The sequence below is a fragment of the Oenanthe melanoleuca genome, chromosome 9, assembly GCF_029582105.1.
Source record: "Oenanthe melanoleuca isolate GR-GAL-2019-014 chromosome 9, OMel1.0, whole genome shotgun sequence".
NCBI lineage: Eukaryota > Metazoa > Chordata > Aves > Passeriformes > Muscicapidae > Oenanthe > Oenanthe melanoleuca.
The window spans coordinates 21,882,142-21,901,212 of record NC_079343.1 but is presented as its reverse complement, the minus strand read 5'-3'; the positions used below and the strand labels follow the sequence as shown (position 1 = coordinate 21,901,212).

Below are 19,071 nucleotides of genomic sequence, written 5' to 3'. Positions count from 1 at the left end.
GCTGAAAAAGCAGCTTTTCACAGAATATTCTGAGTTGGAAAGGACCAACAAGGATCACCAAATCCAACCCTTATGAGAATGGCCTATGCAGGGATCAAACTCACAATCTTGGCATTACTAGCACCATGCTCTAACCAGCTAACCTCAGAGCTGGGTGTGTTTTGGCTGCTTTTAACATGGGCTGCACAGCTGGTCACACAAGGGTCAGCTATGCTGAAAAACTGAAGTGAAACCATCTTTTCCTTCCCACATTTTGATCTCATGTTCTCAGCATGAATCCCAGAGGAAGAACACTGGCACATCATGAGATATTGTACAGAAGCATACAGGGTCATTTGAGTCGAGTCAGAGGACTCACAAGCCCCCCAGGAGTTCAGAGGACACAAGGACATCTCCTAAAATAGCCAAGCCAAGCCACAATGAGGAGGAACACCCTAATGCTGGGAAGACAGATCAGAAGTCAGCAGTAACAAACCCTACATCCTCTTTCCTCTTCATCTATTTCCCAGTTTTTGCTCTGTGTTCCTTGCAAAGACTTTGGTTGGGCTGGGCAGCATGAGCACCTCAGCATCGCCAGCAGTGCAGCAGGTGTCCCTGAGAGAGTGGCACCAGCCACCAAGCAGGTGTCCCTGAGAGAGTGGCACCAGCCACCAAGGACTGAGAGCCCGCCAAGTCCCAGTGCAAGGTGAAGGGTTCTCCACTGCTCACAGGTACACAACACTGCCTTTGAAGAACTCTCATTTTAAGGTATTTCACCGCCAACACCAGCTGAGGTGCAAAAATGTCTGAGTTTCTAGAACGCCAGCTTTCTTCTGTTTTTCCAGGCACGTGTAGAAATGGGGAACTGAGTGCACACGCATGTTGTGATTGCGAACGGAAAACACCTGCAGCAAGGCTGTGCCGGGGCAGGTCGGGGCTGGCACGGAGAGCCCCTCCCCTGCTGTGGCCGGAAGGGAGGTACAGCGAGCCGAGGCCAGGGGGAGGAATAAATCCCATTGCCGCCTTCTTTGCTTGCATTGCGGCATTGCTCCAGGGAACGTCCTGAAGCTGAGCTCTCCTACAGGTGTCCCTCCCCCGGCGGCACCTCGGTGTGGAATCGCTGCCCTGCGCCTGGCACGGTGTGCACAGGTAAAGGAAGGTGAGGGCTTGGTGGGGGGAGCCCAGGAGGAACATAAAAAACAGGGCAGAGCTGCAACTGCTTTCCCCGGGTTACACTCTCCTGAGCAGCAGGCTGCATCCAGGCTGTTGTGGTGAGAAACGATCAGAGCATCCAGCCTGCAGGACTGATCTAAACTATTTCTGAGCCCTCTTGCACCTTAGGCTTCCACCAAGGCACCAGCCAGTGCCACGTCCCACGGGTCAGTCACATGCCAAGTGACAATAGTTTTCCATCCTATGACTGGCATCAGCACAGCTGGTGATGGATGAATCTGGAGAAGAGAGAGCCTGGGCACTGGAGGCTGGCTCAGACCTCTGGTAAACAGAACTGGCAGGTCCACCAGCATATCTTGCCAGAGAGGTGCTTTACAGAGTTGTCTCCAGACGTCCATGCTGGATTTCGGGTCTAGTTAATCCCACTTTTATCAGCGCAGGAATGTATGGCTTTCACCAAACATAATCCTCTTTGCAATCATGTGTTGTGCCGGACTATTACTAAACTTTCTGCTCCCATCCTTCTTTCCTGGGCGAGGATTTGAGGCAATAATCTGGCCTACTGATGTATTTTTCTAGTGAGCAAGGGACAAATGAGCACAGTGCTGCAGAACATGCACACACACGAACCTTGAAGTGTTCCCTAGTTGTGACATCCATTTGAGGGATGCCCTGAGCTGAAGGACTGAGGCTGGAAGCAGTGACCTTCTCTCACGGTGGGACACAGGCAGTCTGTGTCCTGATGTGTCCATACCTCTTGTGTTTAGGGGCTGGAAGCCATAATAACTGCCACGCTTCCCATTGTACAAATTAAATAGCAATCTGTGCAGCCCAACATGAAAGAAAGGCACCTTGGGTGTCTCTGCCCATTCAGATCTAAAAAGGCAGCCCTGAGACGTGTGACTTGCTGGGACCTGAGGATGCTGAGAACTTCCCAAGCCAGAGAAAATCCTGTGTCTGGTTTGTACCACCCAGGGAGGAAAATATTTTTCCTGCCTTCATCCCTCAAAATGCTGAGAGGGTGGGAATGCTGAATCTGTGACCCACTCTTTCTTCTACTGTGGTACAAGCATGCATTCCCACAAAGAGCTGTTAACCTCATCTCCCTGCCCCACTTCCAGCCCTTCCTGTGGGGAAGGTGGGACTTGGTGTGCACTCAGTGAAACACATGCCACTTGGCAAGTGGCTCCTCCACCCTACCTAGAGCACCTAAAGGCAATTCATAAAGCATGCAGCTTCATCCTTTAAAAGGAAGTAGGTCGTAGGAAGGAGGGGACCAATCTTCTGCCAGTGAGAGGATTAGAGGAAATGGCCTTTAGCTGAGATGGGAGATTCAGATTAGGTATTAGAAAACTGGTTTTCACTATTGGAGTAATCAGGCACTGGAATAGGTTTCCTAGAGAGGTGATGGAGTCATGATCCCTGGAAGTGCTTGAAAGGCGCTGGGTCACACCAGTGGTGGTGCTGGGTTGATGATTGCACTGGATGATCTCGGAGGTCTCTTCCCTCCGTGGCTCTGAGACTCGGGGCCAGGTAGGGCGCGCCAGCCACGCCCCAGCCGGGTGGGCTGTGCGGGCGGCGGGGCGCCCGCCGCAGCGGCGGCAGCGAATGAGCGGCGCTACGTGCCCGCGGGTGCGTGCTGAGTGGCGGACACACCGAGCGGAGGCGGGGCCGGGCCTGCCTGCGGGACATCGGGGGATCGGAGCGCCGGGCTGCGGCGGCTGGCCGCGAGAGGCGTGCGCACCACGGGCGCGGCAGCGGCGCCCGGCGCGGCGGAGCGGAGCGGAGCGGGCACGGGTGAGCGGGGAGGGAGGGCCGGGAGCGGGGAGGGCCGGCCGGCAGCAAGGCAGGGACGGAGGGAGGCGGCTGCGGGCGCAGGGCCCTGCCGGAGATCCGGGCCGCCGCTCGGGCGGCAGCGCCGCGCTGACCTTGCCGGGCCCGCGTGTCTCGGGCGCAGCGCGGACGTGTCCCCGCGGGCCGCCTGTCGCCCGTGCCGCTTATCTGCCGCTCCGCAGCCCGGCCCTGCCGGCGACGCCGGGGCCCCGCGGGGCGGCTGCCCGAACGTGCTCGCTTTTCTCTCTTTTTCTCCGCTTTGCCTTGTTTCTGAAGGGCTGGGCCTGGCTGGAGGGGCTCGGGCAGGCAGCGCGCTCCCGGCCAGCATCCCTGCCAGGTGCAAAGCCCGCGGGCCCTTTGTGTCTTGCCGGGTTTCCTTTTAGCAGAGCCGCCGCATGCTCGGCCACATGCTCGGTCCCCTCGTGCCCTGCTGGGAGCCTGCGGCCTTGGGTTGTCACTTGGGAAAGGCTTCTCAAATCGGTCGGGCTTTCAACTCCACGTGTTCTTGCCCTGAATGAAAGGTGAAATAAGCAATGGCCACTATTAACCTTTGCTCTCCCAGTAAAACCTTGCAGAGCTCCCAGGTGTAGAGCTAATCCACGTGCACCTGAAGACCAGAGCCATTTCTTTTGCGGTGCTGCTTCAGGGCATACTCAGGTTGCTTGCTCCCAACCTCAGCACCTGTCTAGTCACTCACTAAATTGCAAACTTTTTTTCAGGAAGAATGGAGAAGTAAATCACTTACAATTTACCTTTCAGATATGTTTGCTGTTTACAGAGAACTTAGAATTCTAAAAGCTGCTGAAAGTATTTTGGATTAAGATGCTCTTAGCGATTTTCAGAGACTTTTCAAAACAGAAATTGCCTTCACGAAGTTGTAGAGAACATAGCCCTCTAGGAGGGATGTTCATATAGGAAGTGTTTTGTCGGGGTTGGAGTTTGTGCTGCTTTGCCTTGTGGTCTTTTACCACTTCTCTCTTCCAGCTGGACTCTTCCTGTCATTGAGACCCCAGGAACCTTAGATAGCTAGAGTCCGTTGTCACAGTTGAGTAAATGCCTCTTGCCAGCACTCCCTGAATGGAGATGTCCCTGCCCTTGGCTGAACTTAGCCATTGGAGAGTGTATTCCTCGTTTATACACCTGTCAGTATGCCCAAAGTTAACAGAAAGAGCTGATGTGTTCACTGGAGCTCTTGGGAACTTTTAGGTTGCCTTCAAGGTTCATGTAGGTTCACTAATGTAGTGACGTATGTGGAAGTATGCACAGAAAATCCATGGGCAAACAGTGCACTGATGGCAATAACTGACCTCAGGTGTGTAATGTAAGAGGGGAAAAGCCTCACCTGACTTGTTATATTCTGAACTTCTAGGGCTTTGGTGAAGTTGGTTTGCATTTGTCCAGAAGGCAATGGACCATGCCAGAGCAGCAATCTCTAACTTGGTAAGTGTGGTACCCCAATGCTGTTTGTCTCTTAGTGGGCTAATGATACTGCAGAAGAAAGGTTCAACATCTGTGTATGAGATTGTATAATATTCTTTTTATATTTTTCCATGTAGTTTGTTATCTATTTGAACATACATGGGATGTAGAATTGAGTGTAGCTATAGTGCAACAGTGGCTGTGTTGATGGAACTGTATGGAAGTTATTTGATGAGTAGTGAGCTATATTTATAAAAAAAAAATGTTACTACTTATCAGTATCGGAGAAGATGATGAATCCAAAGCAGCATTAGGTGCTGGTGTGTGGGTGGTGAGCCAAATGTCACTGCAAGTTGCTGCAGATGATAAGGACGTGGCTCAAGTGGTTTCAGTGCTGGTGGAGTTATCACTAACTGCTATCGTGTTTTGGGTCTCTGAGAGCTGCTAAGAAACTGGGGCCAGGCCTTGAACAAAGTTGCAGAAGGAAGTGCTGCTGAGGAAGCCTGCTGGGACAATCAAACATGTGTTCTATTGTTACTTGGGGGGTGGGAATTCAACCACAAGTCCAGCTCTTAAAAGCAACCTGTGCTTGAAACAAATGTGCAGCAGGAGGTACTTCTGCGCTTGTTCAGCCAAGCTTGCCGGTCCTTGAGAGTTTGGATTGTGAAATTACCTGAGGCTAGACTATGAGTGTGGTGGTTTTGTCTCTGAACAAGAATGGAGGATATGTGAGGCTGGGGCATGTTCTCTGTGTGAGGACATGTCTGAAATGACATTGGTTTCTTTTGCCCAAGCAAGCACATACCTGGTCTCTTCACTTCCAGCTCTGACATGTGGTTTGAGAGTGAACTGAGAACTGTAGATGAGCTGCAGAGGTTGTAACAGGGCTTGGGTGCTTTTTACCAGCTGTTTCTCCAGTACAGAGGAGAGTGCTGTTCCCAAAGCTATTCCTTCCTGGAGAGTCTACTTCCAGACAACCATGCCTGCAGGCAATTTCAGCGTCTCTAATGGGAGCTGAGTGGTTCAGCCCGTGCCTGGCTATGCCTGGAATTGATTAATCTGAGCAGCTGCCTTGTGCATGGGCTCCTGTTCTGTGGGGGGCTGGGCTGTGCCTTGCACCTGTTTAGAAAAGTGGGCTCCAGGCTGGAGTTCTGCTTGGGCACTGGTAAAAACCTGTCAAACAGTACCAGTTCTTGGTGGGTGCAAAAGGTGTAGCCTCAGCTTTCATGTTAGCTGAGGCAGCATAATGCCTATGGGTCATCTGTCTTCAGCCGAGCTGCTTTGTAATACTACCATATGTGTAACAGTGTAATTTAAGAGTAGCCATAAGGCAGTTTAATACAAAATTATCCAGGTGCTGGATGACAGTATTTACATCAATGTGGATGTGGCTCAAAGGCACAGCCATGGATGGTTGCTTTCCCTTCCCTCTATCTTCATCAAAGTGTAAAACTGTACTCACTCAAGTGTGATCTGTTCTCTGCTGATTAAAACCAGGACTTTCTGTTTGAATCAGCCTCAGCCACGGGGTGACGTGGGAAATGCTGATGCCATTGGCTGCTTCATATCTGTAACAAACGCCAGGCTAGTCTGATCAGGGTGGCTCCAAACTTGTGCAGGATAAATGGAATCTAAATAGACTCTGGAGACTCTGAGTGGGTCTGAGTCTGTGTTTAAAGCATCCAGTTTGACTTGCTGTCAGCCCAAACGCTTGCTGCACTGGCACAGCTGCAGATGGACCAGATGTTTGGGTTGGAGCACAGGTGCAGCTTGCTGCAAGGACTGCAGGCTGGCATAGGCAACTCTTCCATCACAACTGCCTTTCCTCACAGTTTGGTGGTGAGCCAACATCATACACACGCTTCAGCATTGCCCGGCAAACAGATGGAGACAACAGCCACGTGGAGATGAACCTGGCTGCTGATGAGGAGGAAGGAGGGGAAATTGGGAAACCAGAGCACCTGCATGCCAGCATGCCTCCTCCACGGAGGAATGGCAAGAACCTGTGCCTCATAATCATGGCAGCTGTCGTCCTCCTTTTGATTGGTAAGGAGAGGTGGGAGGCAACTGCATGAAGTGGATTCTAGTATTGAATGTAATCCAAGGCTGTTAAATTTGAATCTATATTGTTTTGGGAGATAATTCAACAACTGGGATCCAGGCCACAGCTTCTTGTCACTAAGTATGTCTAGTATGGTACATTATTGGCACAAAGAATTGTGAAGTTTGATAGTGTAACTGTGACTTAGCTGAAGGGAAAACTGGTCCGTGTCGAAGTTTTGGTTTCCCTCCATTAATTCCCAACAATTCTGTAGAGTTGTGGGTCAACAGATCAGTAAAGTCTTTGGTACTTGTCTCTTAAGTTTTTAACAATGCCATTGGCCTAAAGCGAGCATTGTCCTTTCCAAGTGGTGCTGGAGGGGCTGCCAAGTGCAAGATCAGATTTACAGTGCCCCTTAAAACATGCCAGCTCAGGCAAAATGTCAGGCTGCACATTTCTGTCTGTCATTGGGTAAGCCAGCTTGTCAAAAATAGTGAGAGCAGAGATGCATCTTAACTCTGAAGCTGTGTGGTGGGGTTCAATCATCTTTCTGCAGCACAAAGAAATACCTGTTGTGTCCTCAGGGTTTCTGATCGGCTACTTGAGTTACCGTGGACGAATGCAGAGGGTTAACAGGTGTCTGGATGGAAGTGGCAACTGCGAGATGACTCCTACTGCATCTTACTTCTCAGATGATGGGATGGAGGAAGAAGAGGTTCCTGGACCACGTATCTTATACTGGCCTGCACTCAGAAACATGTTGTCAGCTAAACTGTCAGCTCCATGTCTTGAGGCAAACATGAGGTAACAGTTCCAGAAAGTTTACCTAGAGCTTTGACAGAGGCACAGCCTGTGAGTGGAACTTGAGCTCATTTGGAGAATAAGGGCCTTATAGGTGATGTAGGGTGGTGTGTTTTAAACTCGGGCTCAAATGGCCTTGCAGGCTGCAGTGCAGCTTGGTGCTGTAGCCTAAGCTGTACATATATCTGTTACCTACAGGCAAAGAGAAGGTAAGAATTCTTTTGAAGCTGGCAAGACTGAAGATGAGAGCACTGCCAGCTACATTCATGACCAGTTCACCCTCTTCCGCTTGGATGATGTGTGGAACGATGAGCACTACGTTAGGCTGCAGGATAGAGGCAGGTATGTTAATGAAGAGATGCATGTCTCATCCATGTAGCATGGATATTGGATACCTGTAGTCTTGAGCAAACGTGTGATTTCTGCTTAAAATGATGAGAAAATTGTGAGCCAGTTACCACTCTCCAAAGTCAACCTCAATCTAGCCAAGCAATAACTGCTCCTGCCTTTTCTCAGGCTTTCTAAATCCAGAGGGTCTGGTAGCAGCACTCTGAGTGTTTCCTGGGGCAGCTGTTTTCTCCAAGTACACTTAGGAAGTGGAGAGAAAACAAACTTGAGTGAAAACTCAGCTGAAAGGCAGATTCCCTGTGTCTAAAACTGACAGCACGGATGATGCTGTCTTGTCACCCAGACAGGAGCTGTGCACCTGGCAGTGGCTCCTCCAGTAGCTCAGGAGGGTGTCAGCAGGCATTGTTTGTCTCACAGCTCGTGTCTTACTTGCCCCTTTTTGTCAGGGGAAATGAGTTTGCTTAGCTTCTCTTAGGAGGTGACTGAGAGACTTGGAAGCAGAGATTCTTTCTGCTACTTGTCTTAGAAGTCAGCTTTCATTAATGTTTCTGACCAACTCCAGAGATTTTTGCATGGAAGTACTGGAATGAGTCTGCCTGTTTCAGTCTCTGTTGACTTGTTCAGAATTGTTAGAGCACAGACTGAATACAGTCACAATACTGGCTCAGAATACTGAGCTAATTAAATTCTTGTGTGAAAGAGTATAATGCTGTCTCTCTACATTTAACAGTAGCAAGAACCAAGTGTTGAGTATAGAAAATGGTCAAGAAGATTTGGTGGAGAGTCCTGATGAATATGTGGCATACAGCAAGAATGGCACAGTTACTGTAAGTGACTCCAGGAGGATCCTGGAAATGTTTCTATACACTGAAAAAATAAGTTCCTTTAAGATATGAAGTATATAAAGCCCTCCCCAGTTAAGAGAGCTGGGCAGGGTGGTCAGGGTGGGGAGAGGAATGGGCCCACATAGTATTCTTACTGCAGCAAGATGCAGGAATAACTTTAAACTTCCCTGCTGGAATCCAGACAGGAACCTTGGCAGAAGTGCTGCTCCAGCAGGCATCTTACACTGGATCAGTTTACATTGCTGAGCTTCAGCTCCCTCCTGTTAGCAGGGGTCACAGTTACAGTGACTCTGTAGGCTGTTACAGGTATCTTACTGTATGCTGCATTCATAACTAGTGTTTCTGTTGAAGGGCAAGCCTGTCTATGTGAACTACGGACGGAAAGAGGATTTTCAGCAGATACGAATTATGGGCATTCCAATGAATGAAACTATAATCATCTTCAGAGCTGGGAAAATAACCCTTGCTGAGAAGGTAAGCAGTGTCTGCCCCAAAGCCTGGCTAGCTTGGCAACAGGAAGCTATGCTTCCTACTCTTTGAGGCACAGAGGTATGTCTTCAGGTCTATAGAACTCAAGTATGTAGGACTGTTCTGTAGGCCTGGTCTTGCTTGTTTGCTCTAAGGCTCCACGTGCAGGTCTGGACACTGAGGCTGGGTAGAGATTGTTACTGTTGGTGGTGCCATTCTTCTTTGCCTCGGGCTGTTTTCTGGAACAAGGAGGCCTCTGGAGTGGTGGGGCTGGGAGGCAGCCTGGGAGCAGAGCTGGCTCAAATCACTAGATACATCCAAAAGGCTGCTAGAAGCATGACAGCCTTGCCTCCAGGACACCTCTTGCTGCTATAGACAGATGCTTCCAAAGCTTGGCTGCAGTGTGTCACTTTGGGTCCTTGCTAACTGTTCCCTTGGACCACGTGCTGTATTGTTCCCTCTGTAGAGAATAGAACCAAATAGCCAAGCAGCCTAAAGGATCCAAGTGTTTCTGTGTGCAAGCCTGTCCCATATCTGACCCAGAGCTGCCCCTCAGATGGATACTCCTGGGGGGCTGGGGCACAGGACCCTTTGCAGTTGGACTCTGCCTGTCTGCAGGCATCTCACACAGGAAGTGCCAGAAAGTGCTTCCAAAACATGTGGTCACTGGTTCTCTGATCCCATTCCCACTTTCTAAACTGGTGTCTAGCCTTGCGAGAGTGTTTGTACCAATGGCATCCCAGAGCTGGGTTGTAAGTGTGTTAAACAGGCACCTGGCTTGTCTGCTCTGGAAGATGAGTCTCCAGTCACTCCTTGTCTTGAGACTAACCTCATCTTGGGAAAACAGAGCATAATCAAAATTACATAATATTAAATTTTAAGCTGCTCCAAGGAGCAAATATGAGCTGAAAGAATCATAGACTGAGACACTGCAGTGTGTCCTAACTGTTCAAAAGGATGTTAGACACAGTTTGCCTGGAGTAGAGCTGAGCTGCTAGGATTCAGCTGCCTTGTGTATCTGTCAGGTAGCTGTTAAAATCTGTTGTGGAGTTGGGCACTTAGAAGCACAACACTTTACACCATTACTCTGTATTCTTGCCTGGACTCCCCTTGCTTGCAGTGCAGATGTGCAGTTAATATTTCTCTTTGCTGCAGGTTGCAAATGCCAGAAAGGAAGGAGCAGCTGGTGCCCTGATGTTCCCAGACTTCTCAAAAAACAAGAAGGCAGATTCATATGCCCCCTTTGGACATGTGAGTGTGTAACTGGTTCCCCTGTTTGTTCTCAAGAACCTCTCTGGCTGTGGGCTGCAGCCTGGGGCAGTCCTGCTAAGCTCTGGCTCAGCAGTGCCCTTGTGTAGATGAAAACTGTTGAACTCTGGTGAGATTTGAGGACTCCTCTTGCTTTTCACAGGCCCACCTTGGAACTGGAGACCCTTTCACTCCAGGCTTCCCTTCTTTCAACCACACCCAGTTCCCACCAGTGGAATCTTCTGGACTACCTCGCATTCCTGTTCAAACTATCTCTAGACAAGCAGCAGCCAAACTGTTTGGGTAAGTGTTTCTCCTGTCTTGCAGGCTGAGGTGCTGTGGCCTCTTGCAGGAGTGAGGATGGTGTGAGGTGCTGTGAGAGTGAGAGCTCTCTGCTGCTCTCTGATGTTGTGGCAGGGAGCATGTTCTGGAACTGGCTGGAGAAGAGTCTCTTGTGTCCATGTCTCATGTCTTCAAGATTCAACTTAATCTAGTGTTGGATTCATCCTGGCCCCTGCATTCTACCCCTCCCTGCATAATTAGTGGTACAGAACTGCAAATTCTCTCCTAGGCAGGCCCTGAACAAGGTTGCACCTGCAGTTGCAGGTGTGCATTTTTCACACAATAAATAAACGAGGTCAGAGCTGAATAATGAGTTCAAACAATCTTCTTTTTTCTCCCAGAAAAATGGATGGAGACAAATGCCTTCAGGACTGGACTGGTATCATGGGATGTAAGGTGACAGTAAACAGAAACATGACAGTGAAACTGACTGTGAACAACGTTGTGGTGGATAGGAAGATTCTGAACATCTTTGGTGTTATCAAGGGATTTGAAGAACCAGGTAACAGCAGCTGCATTGTGGCTCAATATTGAGAGGAGCCCTTCCTCTTCTGTGGTCACTGGAATAAGACAGTTCTTTCTCAGCAGAACCAAGGCCTCCCCTTCCTTCTTCCCCTGAGGATCAAAGAGAAATCTGAACCGTGCTGTCAGGGAAAGGCTAAATGAAAGCACTCAGTGTGCCAGATTGAGGGATCAGACTGCAGACTCTCTTCCTAGTACAGAAGCTGAAAGCTGCTCTTCTCATAAATGGTATTTGCAATCTGAAGCTTGCAGCTGAGGTCTTGATCTTGCCTCCTTTACAGATCGGTACGTTGTGCTCGGAGCCCAGAGAGACTCCTGGGGGCCAGGGGCAGCCAGGGCTGGTGTTGGCACTGCCATCTTGTTGGAACTTGCCCGTGTCATCTCGGACATGGTGAAAAATGGTAAATACTTGGGAACAAAAGCACGAGGGTGGGAGGTGATACAGGTCTAGCTCTCTCTGTGTTAACACTGGAGAGCCCAGTTGCAAAGCAGTCCTTTAGAAGGTGTAGGGAATCTGACAAAGCTTCCTGAGAAGCTGTTGCTTGTTCAATACAACTGTTCTGCAATGAGAATTCACTTCCAAGGGACTGTCTGCCTATATCTGGTGTGGCTCAAATACAAGAGTGTCCTTGGGTAACACAGGATGCAGATGTTAAACTTGAGCTGTCTGTTGGTCAGCCAGGCCCCAAGTGGGAAAACTCTGCAGTGTCTGACCTGCTGGAGCAGTGGGGACTGCATGGTGGCAATTAGTGTGAGCACACTTCTCCAGGGTTAAATTTGGGCTTGTGCAGCTAAACAAAAGAGTGGAAATGCAGACAGCATTGTTCTGCACAGTTCTGCAGCATGGGGGCAGGGTGCTGTGGCTATGCAGTGTGCACATTTCTCTGCAGCACAGCTGTCTGAGGAGTGGGCAATTCATCATCCCAGGCCTGCAGTGCTAATCTGCATCTCCATGGGGAAAGGGCAGACATCTCATTCTGTCTCTCTTTACAGATGACTACAAACCACGGCGCAGCATTATCTTTGCTAGCTGGAGTGCAGGAGAGTATGGAGCTGTGGGTGCTACAGAGTGGTTGGAGGTATTGATTATTTAATAGAGTTCTGCAGGATGGCTGTGCAGTTGTTCCTGTGGATTAAACATTGTGGTGTTGGACTGCCACAGCTCATTATTAAAATACTTGTTTTGTTCTAGGGGTACACCACCACGCTGCATGCCAAAGCCTTCACTTACATCAACCTGGATACTGCAGTCCTGGGTAACCTGCTGCTCTTTGAGTTTTTTGAAATTGAGTGGGAATAGAATAGCTTGAACAGATATCCCTTAACCTGTAGGAATGGGGGCTGTGCCAGAGATGGCTGGTGGGTGTTTGGCTGAAGGCTGGCATGACTCTCCTGCTGCCATTGAAGCTGGGAGGCTGATACAGCCTAAGCCATGAGGAGCCAGCTCTGCTAAGTCCTTGTAGACTGTCCTGTGTCTGTTGAAGGTCCTTTGGCAACTCTAGCTGTAGATCAGGGGTGGGCTGCTCCAGCTGTAGTGATTGATTGTGCTGGTATGTCAAATACCCTTTCATTTTTCACAGGCTCCAGAGATGTGAAGATTTCTGCTAGCCCACTGCTGTACTCATTGCTGGAGACAGTTATGAAGAGGGTGAGTTGAAGGGCTTGGTCTGATCAAGGTGACTGTAGTTCTTAGGAGGAACTGAAAGCAGACAGAGCTGTGCTGGGTCACTTTGCCCACTTGATACCTTCTGAGGAGAAAGACCTGGGATATTCTGAAGGGGCCATGTCTGAAATCAGCTGGGCTCTGGGAATTGCAATTCACACATGCAGAGTGTAAAATCAGCAAATGCCACAATTCAGTGGCAGATGTGCCAGTGTGCAGAATGGTCAGGGGAGCACAGGACCTGGAAGCCCAAGCAGAGGTCAGAACAAGTGCAGTGACTGTCATCTCTGTGCAGGTAAAGGACCCCACAAAGGATTCAGGAAACCTGTATAACAGAGTTGGCTCTGACTGGATAAAGAGAGTGTAAGTATTGTCATCCATCTCTTTGGGAAAGCAGATCTCCTCCACAAAGGAGCAAACAGTATGGATTCTGCTGGAGTGTCATACTGCTCTCTGGGGTGGGCTCTACCTTCTGACATGGGGTCAGGCAAGTGTCAACAGTACAGCACTAACTGTGCTGCCCCAAGCTGGCTGAGGCAGCCCAGACACCCTCCTGCAGGACAGGAACAGCCTTGTAACAAGTCCAGTAGCAGGGAATGGACAAGTAGGACCAGGGATTTGGTTGGGACTCCTTCAGTCTTGTCTAGAGTTCTGTTGGCCCAGAGCTTCAGTTGTAGAGCTTACAGCATTTCTCCTGGGGTGCCCAAACCAGTTGGTAACTACTCAGTGCTTGTCTTCTGCAGTGTTCCACTTGATCTGGATAATGCAGCATTCCCTTTTCTGGCCTACTCAGGAATTCCAGTGGTTTCCTTTGGTTTCTATGATGTAAGTAATGTGTGCTTGCCTGGTGTGCTCATTCCAATGCAGAGTGTTGTAAGGATATCTGCTCTCCAGGATGGCAGAGCAAAAGGGGCTGTCCAAGCTCCATGTCCTTGCAAGAGCTCAAAGGGAGCAGGTGCAGCCTCCTGGTGGCTGTGGTAGTACTTCCTGTCAAGACTGCTTCTGGGACAAGGCTGGCTTACAGTCTCTGTTCCAAAATACTGAATAGTTGCAGGTTTTTGGGAAGAGGAGTCACTTGCTTTTGGGAAGGCTTTGATGTCAATGAATCAGAAGCTAAAAGCAATAGAAAAATGTCAAGCTGTTGTTGCATCAGTGAAAGACTGATGTACAGCCTGCTGGTCAACAAGCAGAGGGCGTTGTGGAAGTGATACCATTGCTCAGAAGTACTTACCTCAAACTGTTCCAGTCTGCTGCTACAGTTTGGGGGTAACACCAGCCCAGCAGCCTGCCCTGTTACCGCAGCTGTGCAGCTTGGAGCCTTAGTGATAGCAGCTCTCTCTCTCAGGAATGCTTGGGGTTTGTTAGTGTCAGACTTATTTCACCAAAACACATGAGTTATCCTGACAGGAAGGGTTTAGAGGGTGCTGCAAGCACATATCAGACCTGGTGGTGAGATTTGCCCGCCTGCATTTCTGCAGTGAACTCTCAGGGTATAAAGGTCTGTGTGTCTTCAGGTCTAAAGAACAAGCAGAACATCCTGCTGGTCACTGGAAGCTGTCAGGGGTGAGATACAAGAGCTCCATTCCCTTCCCAGTGCTTTGGAGTTTTACCACTTGAGTCTTTCCTCCTTAGCAGCACAGGGAAGATGGGATGTTTTGGAAGTCCTTTGGTGGGGGATGAAAAAAGTCTGACTGGAAAGGTATTCTTGTCTAACTTCAATACCTTATTTCTTGCAGGAAGATGATGAATATCCCTTTTTGGGCACTACTGAGGACACTTTGGCTAACCTGAAAGAGAAGACTGACAAGTTGTATCCTCTCATGCATGCTGCTGCAGAAGTTGCTGGACAAATAGCTCTCAGACTGACCCATGACCATGAGCTCTTCTTGGACTTTGATAGATACAGTGAAGAATTGCTATCATTCCAGGAGAAGCTTTGGCACTTCGAACCCAATGTGAAGGTTAGAAACACTCAGAGTTCACCAAATCCCTGATGATTATGGAGCCATGTGCTAATAAGGCCCTTTTCCAGTAGATAAAGCAGGATGGACACCTTTCCCCTTTAGACATAAAAGGGTAGTGAAGTGTGACCAGAATTTATGTTCCTTATGGAGCAGTGCAGGCAGAGTAGCTGTGGCAGACACATTTAGCTGATCTAGATGCCGTGAGCTCTTGAGGAAGTGGATGTGAAAGTTTCTTCTCTGGTTATCATTCACAGCATAGAGCAGCTTTGCATCTCATTTGCACCCCTGCTGAAAATCTACAAGAAACTGTGGGTAGGGAGTGACCTCAGAAGAGCCTGCCAGGAACTTGTTCTGCTACTTGACTAAACTGCCAAAAAAAAAAAAAAAAAGCTTTCTTTTGGTAAGAGAGCAAAAGCAAAAGAAGAAAATCAGGTTTGCTAACAGCTCCTCCCTTGCAGGCACTGGGGCTGACCTTGAACTGGCTGTATTTTGCCCGTGGAGACTTCCAGCGAGCTGCAGATGCACTGAGGAGAGACATTGCAAACAGTGACAGGGAAAACAGGATTGTCCGCAGAGCTCTGAATGACAGGATGATGAAGGTGGGTATCTATCAACTGGTTTCTCTTCCTTCACAAAGGAAGAGAGTGCTGGCTGGGATGAGCCTTTCTCTAAGGGGCCATGGGCACTGCTTAGACTGGTGTCTCTTCCACTTGCTTAGTGGCAATATGATGGATTGCTCACAAGAGAGGGTCTGGCCCTTGCAGAGCTGCTGTGGTAAAGGGCTGAGTGGGGATCAGAGGGTTGGCAGCTTGTGTTGGGGCAGAGGAAAGAAAAACTTGGGAGGTGAGAGAATAATCCAGAATTTGCACCTCTGCTCAGGTGGAATACGACTTCCTCTCCCCATACCTCTCACCAAAAGATGCTCCCTTCCGCCACATCTTCTTTGGCAAAGGCAGCCACACCCTGCAGAGTCTGCTGGAGAACCTGATGCAGCTGAAAGTCAACGAGAGCAGTGTGGATGTGAACGAGCTGAAAGAGCAGCTGGCCTTGGCGACCTGGACCATTAAAGGGGCTGCCAATGCTTTAGTGGGTGATATCTGGAATACAGACAATGAAATCTAGACACAGCAAACACCTGGATTACCCATCTAAGGTACAGGAGAGCTGTGTGCTCTCATGGGGAGCACAGCTTCCTTCCTGGCCCCGGCCCCAGCAGAGGGCCTTGCTGTGTAGATCTAGTTCCACCTGTAGCAACACACACAAACTCCCTGTACCTCAGATTAGGCATTGGTATGATTTTTAAATGGCAGCTTCTTGCAGATTTCCAGTACCTTATATATTGTGAAACCTAACCAAAACTCCCTGAAACCCAAGTGAAACCCACTCCCTAACATGGCATTACTTTCCTGTAGATATTCTGGTAACAAAACATAATTTAAATCTCACCTTGGCAAATTTACAGGAGGCAGTTTTAAAGCAGTACTAAGATTACCATGAAGTCTCTCCTGACCAGGCTCCTACCTAACCACAGTCCAAACCGGTAATGTACAGCTGCTTGTGGGATTTCCTGCCTCCAGTGTGCTTAAAAACTAAGAGCTCAGGTGTTTCCTGAACTGGTACCTTGAGTGGGAAGGTACCTTTTCTATTCAGGCTTTGAATTGTTGGCCACCTAAACCTAGTGACAAAACAGGGAATGGATTCCTCTGAAGGCTTGTAATGAGGATCCCTTCTCTGGCAGGAAGCTGCAGAGAGCTGCAGTTCAAAAATTAAACAATGTAGTAATAGCCCACAAGTGCTGGATTATCAGCAAGCTCTGAATTGCCTGGCCTGCCTTTACTCAACAGTAGGGTGACATCTTGCAGGCTTGCTTCTGCCAAGGCAGGTATCAAGACCCAGGGAAAATGACCCAAAGATTATCCAGTGTCCCCATGATATCCTTGACTGGCACCTCAGCAAGCCCTGCAGCATTGAGAAATGGCTTTGGACTGGCACTTCAGACCTTGCTGCTCAGGGGCCTTGTGTGAAATTGAGTCTCTTGCTGGCCAAACCCTGTTTGACTGATGTCATTTTGCAGGTTGGCTCTTGTTTGGCACTGAGATATTTATTTCTTTATTTATTTATCAGTGACAGTGTTCACTATAAATGGTGTGGTTTTTTTTATAGAAGATAATTATCGGAAGCAGTGCCTTCCATAATTATGACAGTTATACTGTCGTTTTTGAATAAAGCAGCATCTGCTATTACAATCAAACATGATACTGGAACTTTGCATTTAAAGTAATCAAAACAAGCCCCTCAAAAAGTTTTTTGGAAAACTAGCAATTAAGCTTTCTGTGGCGAAAACACCCCTCTGGAAGAAACTTGAAGGTGCAAACCTGGTAGAGAGTCTCCAGGGTGTGCTCCAAAGTAATCCTTGAAATGCTGAAAACCTGGGTGGTAATTCCAATACTAGAAATTTGTCTTCCTTGCAGGATGTGGGCCCCTCTGTGGGCTTCAGACTTCTTCCTGCTCCCCTTTGTGGATGCTGTGTGCTCTCACAGGGAGCACAGCTTCCTTCCTGGCCCTGGTCCCAGCAGAGGGCCTTGCTGTGTAGCCCTAGTTCCACCTGTGGCAACACACACAAACTCCCTGTACCTCAGATTAGGCATTGGCACGATTTTTAAATGGCAGCTTCCTGCAAACTTCCAGTACCTTATGTATCATGAAACCTAACTGACATTATCGGGGGCAGTGTCTCCCATAATGTGTAAAGAACAAGGTAGTTTTTGCCTACCACAGTGTTATATCGGAGGCAGTGACCTCCATATGTTGCACTATGGGTGTACGTTAATTATCGGGGACAGTGTTTCCCATAATTGTTCTATGCTTATCACGCAATGTCATCTGCGAAGCTTGATGGTTAGTATCTAACATGGATTAATTTCCTGCAGTCCTATTTTTTCACTCTCCTGTGGTGATGCAGATACAAACTTCAGTCTGTTGTGTACATCCTTAGACTCTTCCTTCTCCATAGGCTGAACTGTTTCAAATAGCTGTGCTGTCTTGAATTGGCTTCCTGCCTCCAGTCACGGGAGTGGTGCTTGCGTGTTTAGTAGAAACTAGGCTAGTTAGACTGTGTGTTCTGTGGTGTAGTAAACTTCCTTCAAATCAAAGACCTGAGGAATTAAAGGTGAATGTAGGCCTTGGGGCTGACAGCTGTCCGGAGGACTCAGGTCACTGCTCTAGTTGGGTGCATGTAACACTTGGAGAGGCCAGCCTGCTGTGGCACTGGGAGGGTGCTGGTGTGTGTGCATGGGCTGCTCACTCTCTAGTTCTGGCTGGAAGTTCCAGTCTTGCCTCCCTGGGTGTTGCATGGAGGGAGGAAAATCAGTGGCAGCTTTCTAGTAGTGCCACTCTGCTGTGTGACCTGAAGCTGAGCACTGCTGATGTGTGACACCTGCTAAACTGTGCTGCCTGTTCCCAGTGGCTGCTGCCAGCCCTGTACTTTGCAGTTTGAGCTGGCATTTACACCTAACCTGCAGCTTCCTTTTAGCCTAAACCCTGCAGTTTGATCTGCTATTTAAACCTAACCTGAGCGAGTGGCCTGAGCCCCAGTAGTAGTCCTTGAGGGAAATAACACTTTTCAGCTGGAGTTCCACAAGGAATGGGCAGGGACTGGCCCCCAGCCTAATTACTGAGCTCAGTGCTCACCAGCTTGGAGGGCTGGGATTTTCATCAGTCTCTAGAAACCTGATGCCCAGGCTTGTGCAACTTGTTGTTCTTCATTAACTTAACTCTCTTAACTTCCTACACCTCTGTCTGTTTTAGTGTTTCCTAGTGACATTTCTCTGGATGGCATCTAAGAGCTGCTGTCTGGGAGTCCTCACTGTGGTGTTTGCATGCATCTTGATGTCAGACTTAATCTTGTGCTTTATAGCCAGCAGAGAAAGACAAAAGACAGAGCTTGTCTCCTGGCTAGGCAGCACAGCCGTGACTACTGGGATGTTGGGATGCCTTGCTTAGTGCTGGCATCTGACTGCTGTGGGGCACTAAACTGTTTCTGGATTACCTGCTGTTTGCTTGAATGAAGTATTTTTGAAGCTTGAACACTCAGCTTCTCATGTGGGGTTCTGGATTACCTGCTATCTGCTTTAATAAAAGTTTTGAAGCTTGAACACTCACCTTCTCTTGTGACTTCTTGCAAAGCCATGATACTGTTGTGGCATTATGGCTATGGGTGAACTTGGGCAGCTGGAGGGAGGCTGTTGTCCTGTTCCATTAGGGCTGGTGTGTAGCAGCTCCAGTACAACTTAGATGATGTGCACTTCACAGTGCTGCTCAGCTGAGTCCTGTCTTACCACAGCCAACTACACTAAGGACTGGTAATGAGGTGGAGGAGCACAAATGTATGCAAGCCCCCAGACCTCCCCCAAAGCCTGCAATATA

General features: G+C 48.9%; 1 protein-coding gene across 3 annotated transcripts; it reads left to right on the top strand.

Annotated features, from left to right (window-relative positions):
• The first annotated feature begins 974 nt into the window (after positions 1-974).
• On the top strand, positions 975-18,800 carry TFRC (transferrin receptor). Of its 3 annotated transcripts, none has more exons than XM_056498278.1 (19): positions 975-1,128; positions 4,355-4,425; positions 6,237-6,450; positions 7,030-7,249; positions 7,445-7,588; positions 8,325-8,421; positions 8,791-8,913; positions 10,063-10,158; positions 10,319-10,458; positions 10,839-10,999; positions 11,301-11,420; positions 12,013-12,098; positions 12,212-12,275; positions 12,600-12,667; positions 12,978-13,045; positions 13,426-13,507; positions 14,419-14,643; positions 15,105-15,245; positions 15,526-18,800. In XM_056498278.1, the coding sequence occupies exons 2-19, from the start codon at positions 4,393-4,395 to the stop codon at positions 15,766-15,768; spliced, it is 2,325 nt and encodes a 774-aa protein (XP_056354253.1). In that variant the 5' UTR covers positions 975-1,128; positions 4,355-4,392; the 3' UTR covers positions 15,769-18,800. The 3 variants fall into 3 exon arrangements, with proteins under 3 accessions (XP_056354253.1, XP_056354254.1, XP_056354251.1); XM_056498279.1 differs by having other exon boundaries at positions 1,013-1,138; XM_056498276.1 differs by lacking the exon at positions 975-1,128 and adding an exon at positions 2,838-2,949.
• The last annotated feature ends 271 nt before the right edge of the window (positions 18,801-19,071 follow it).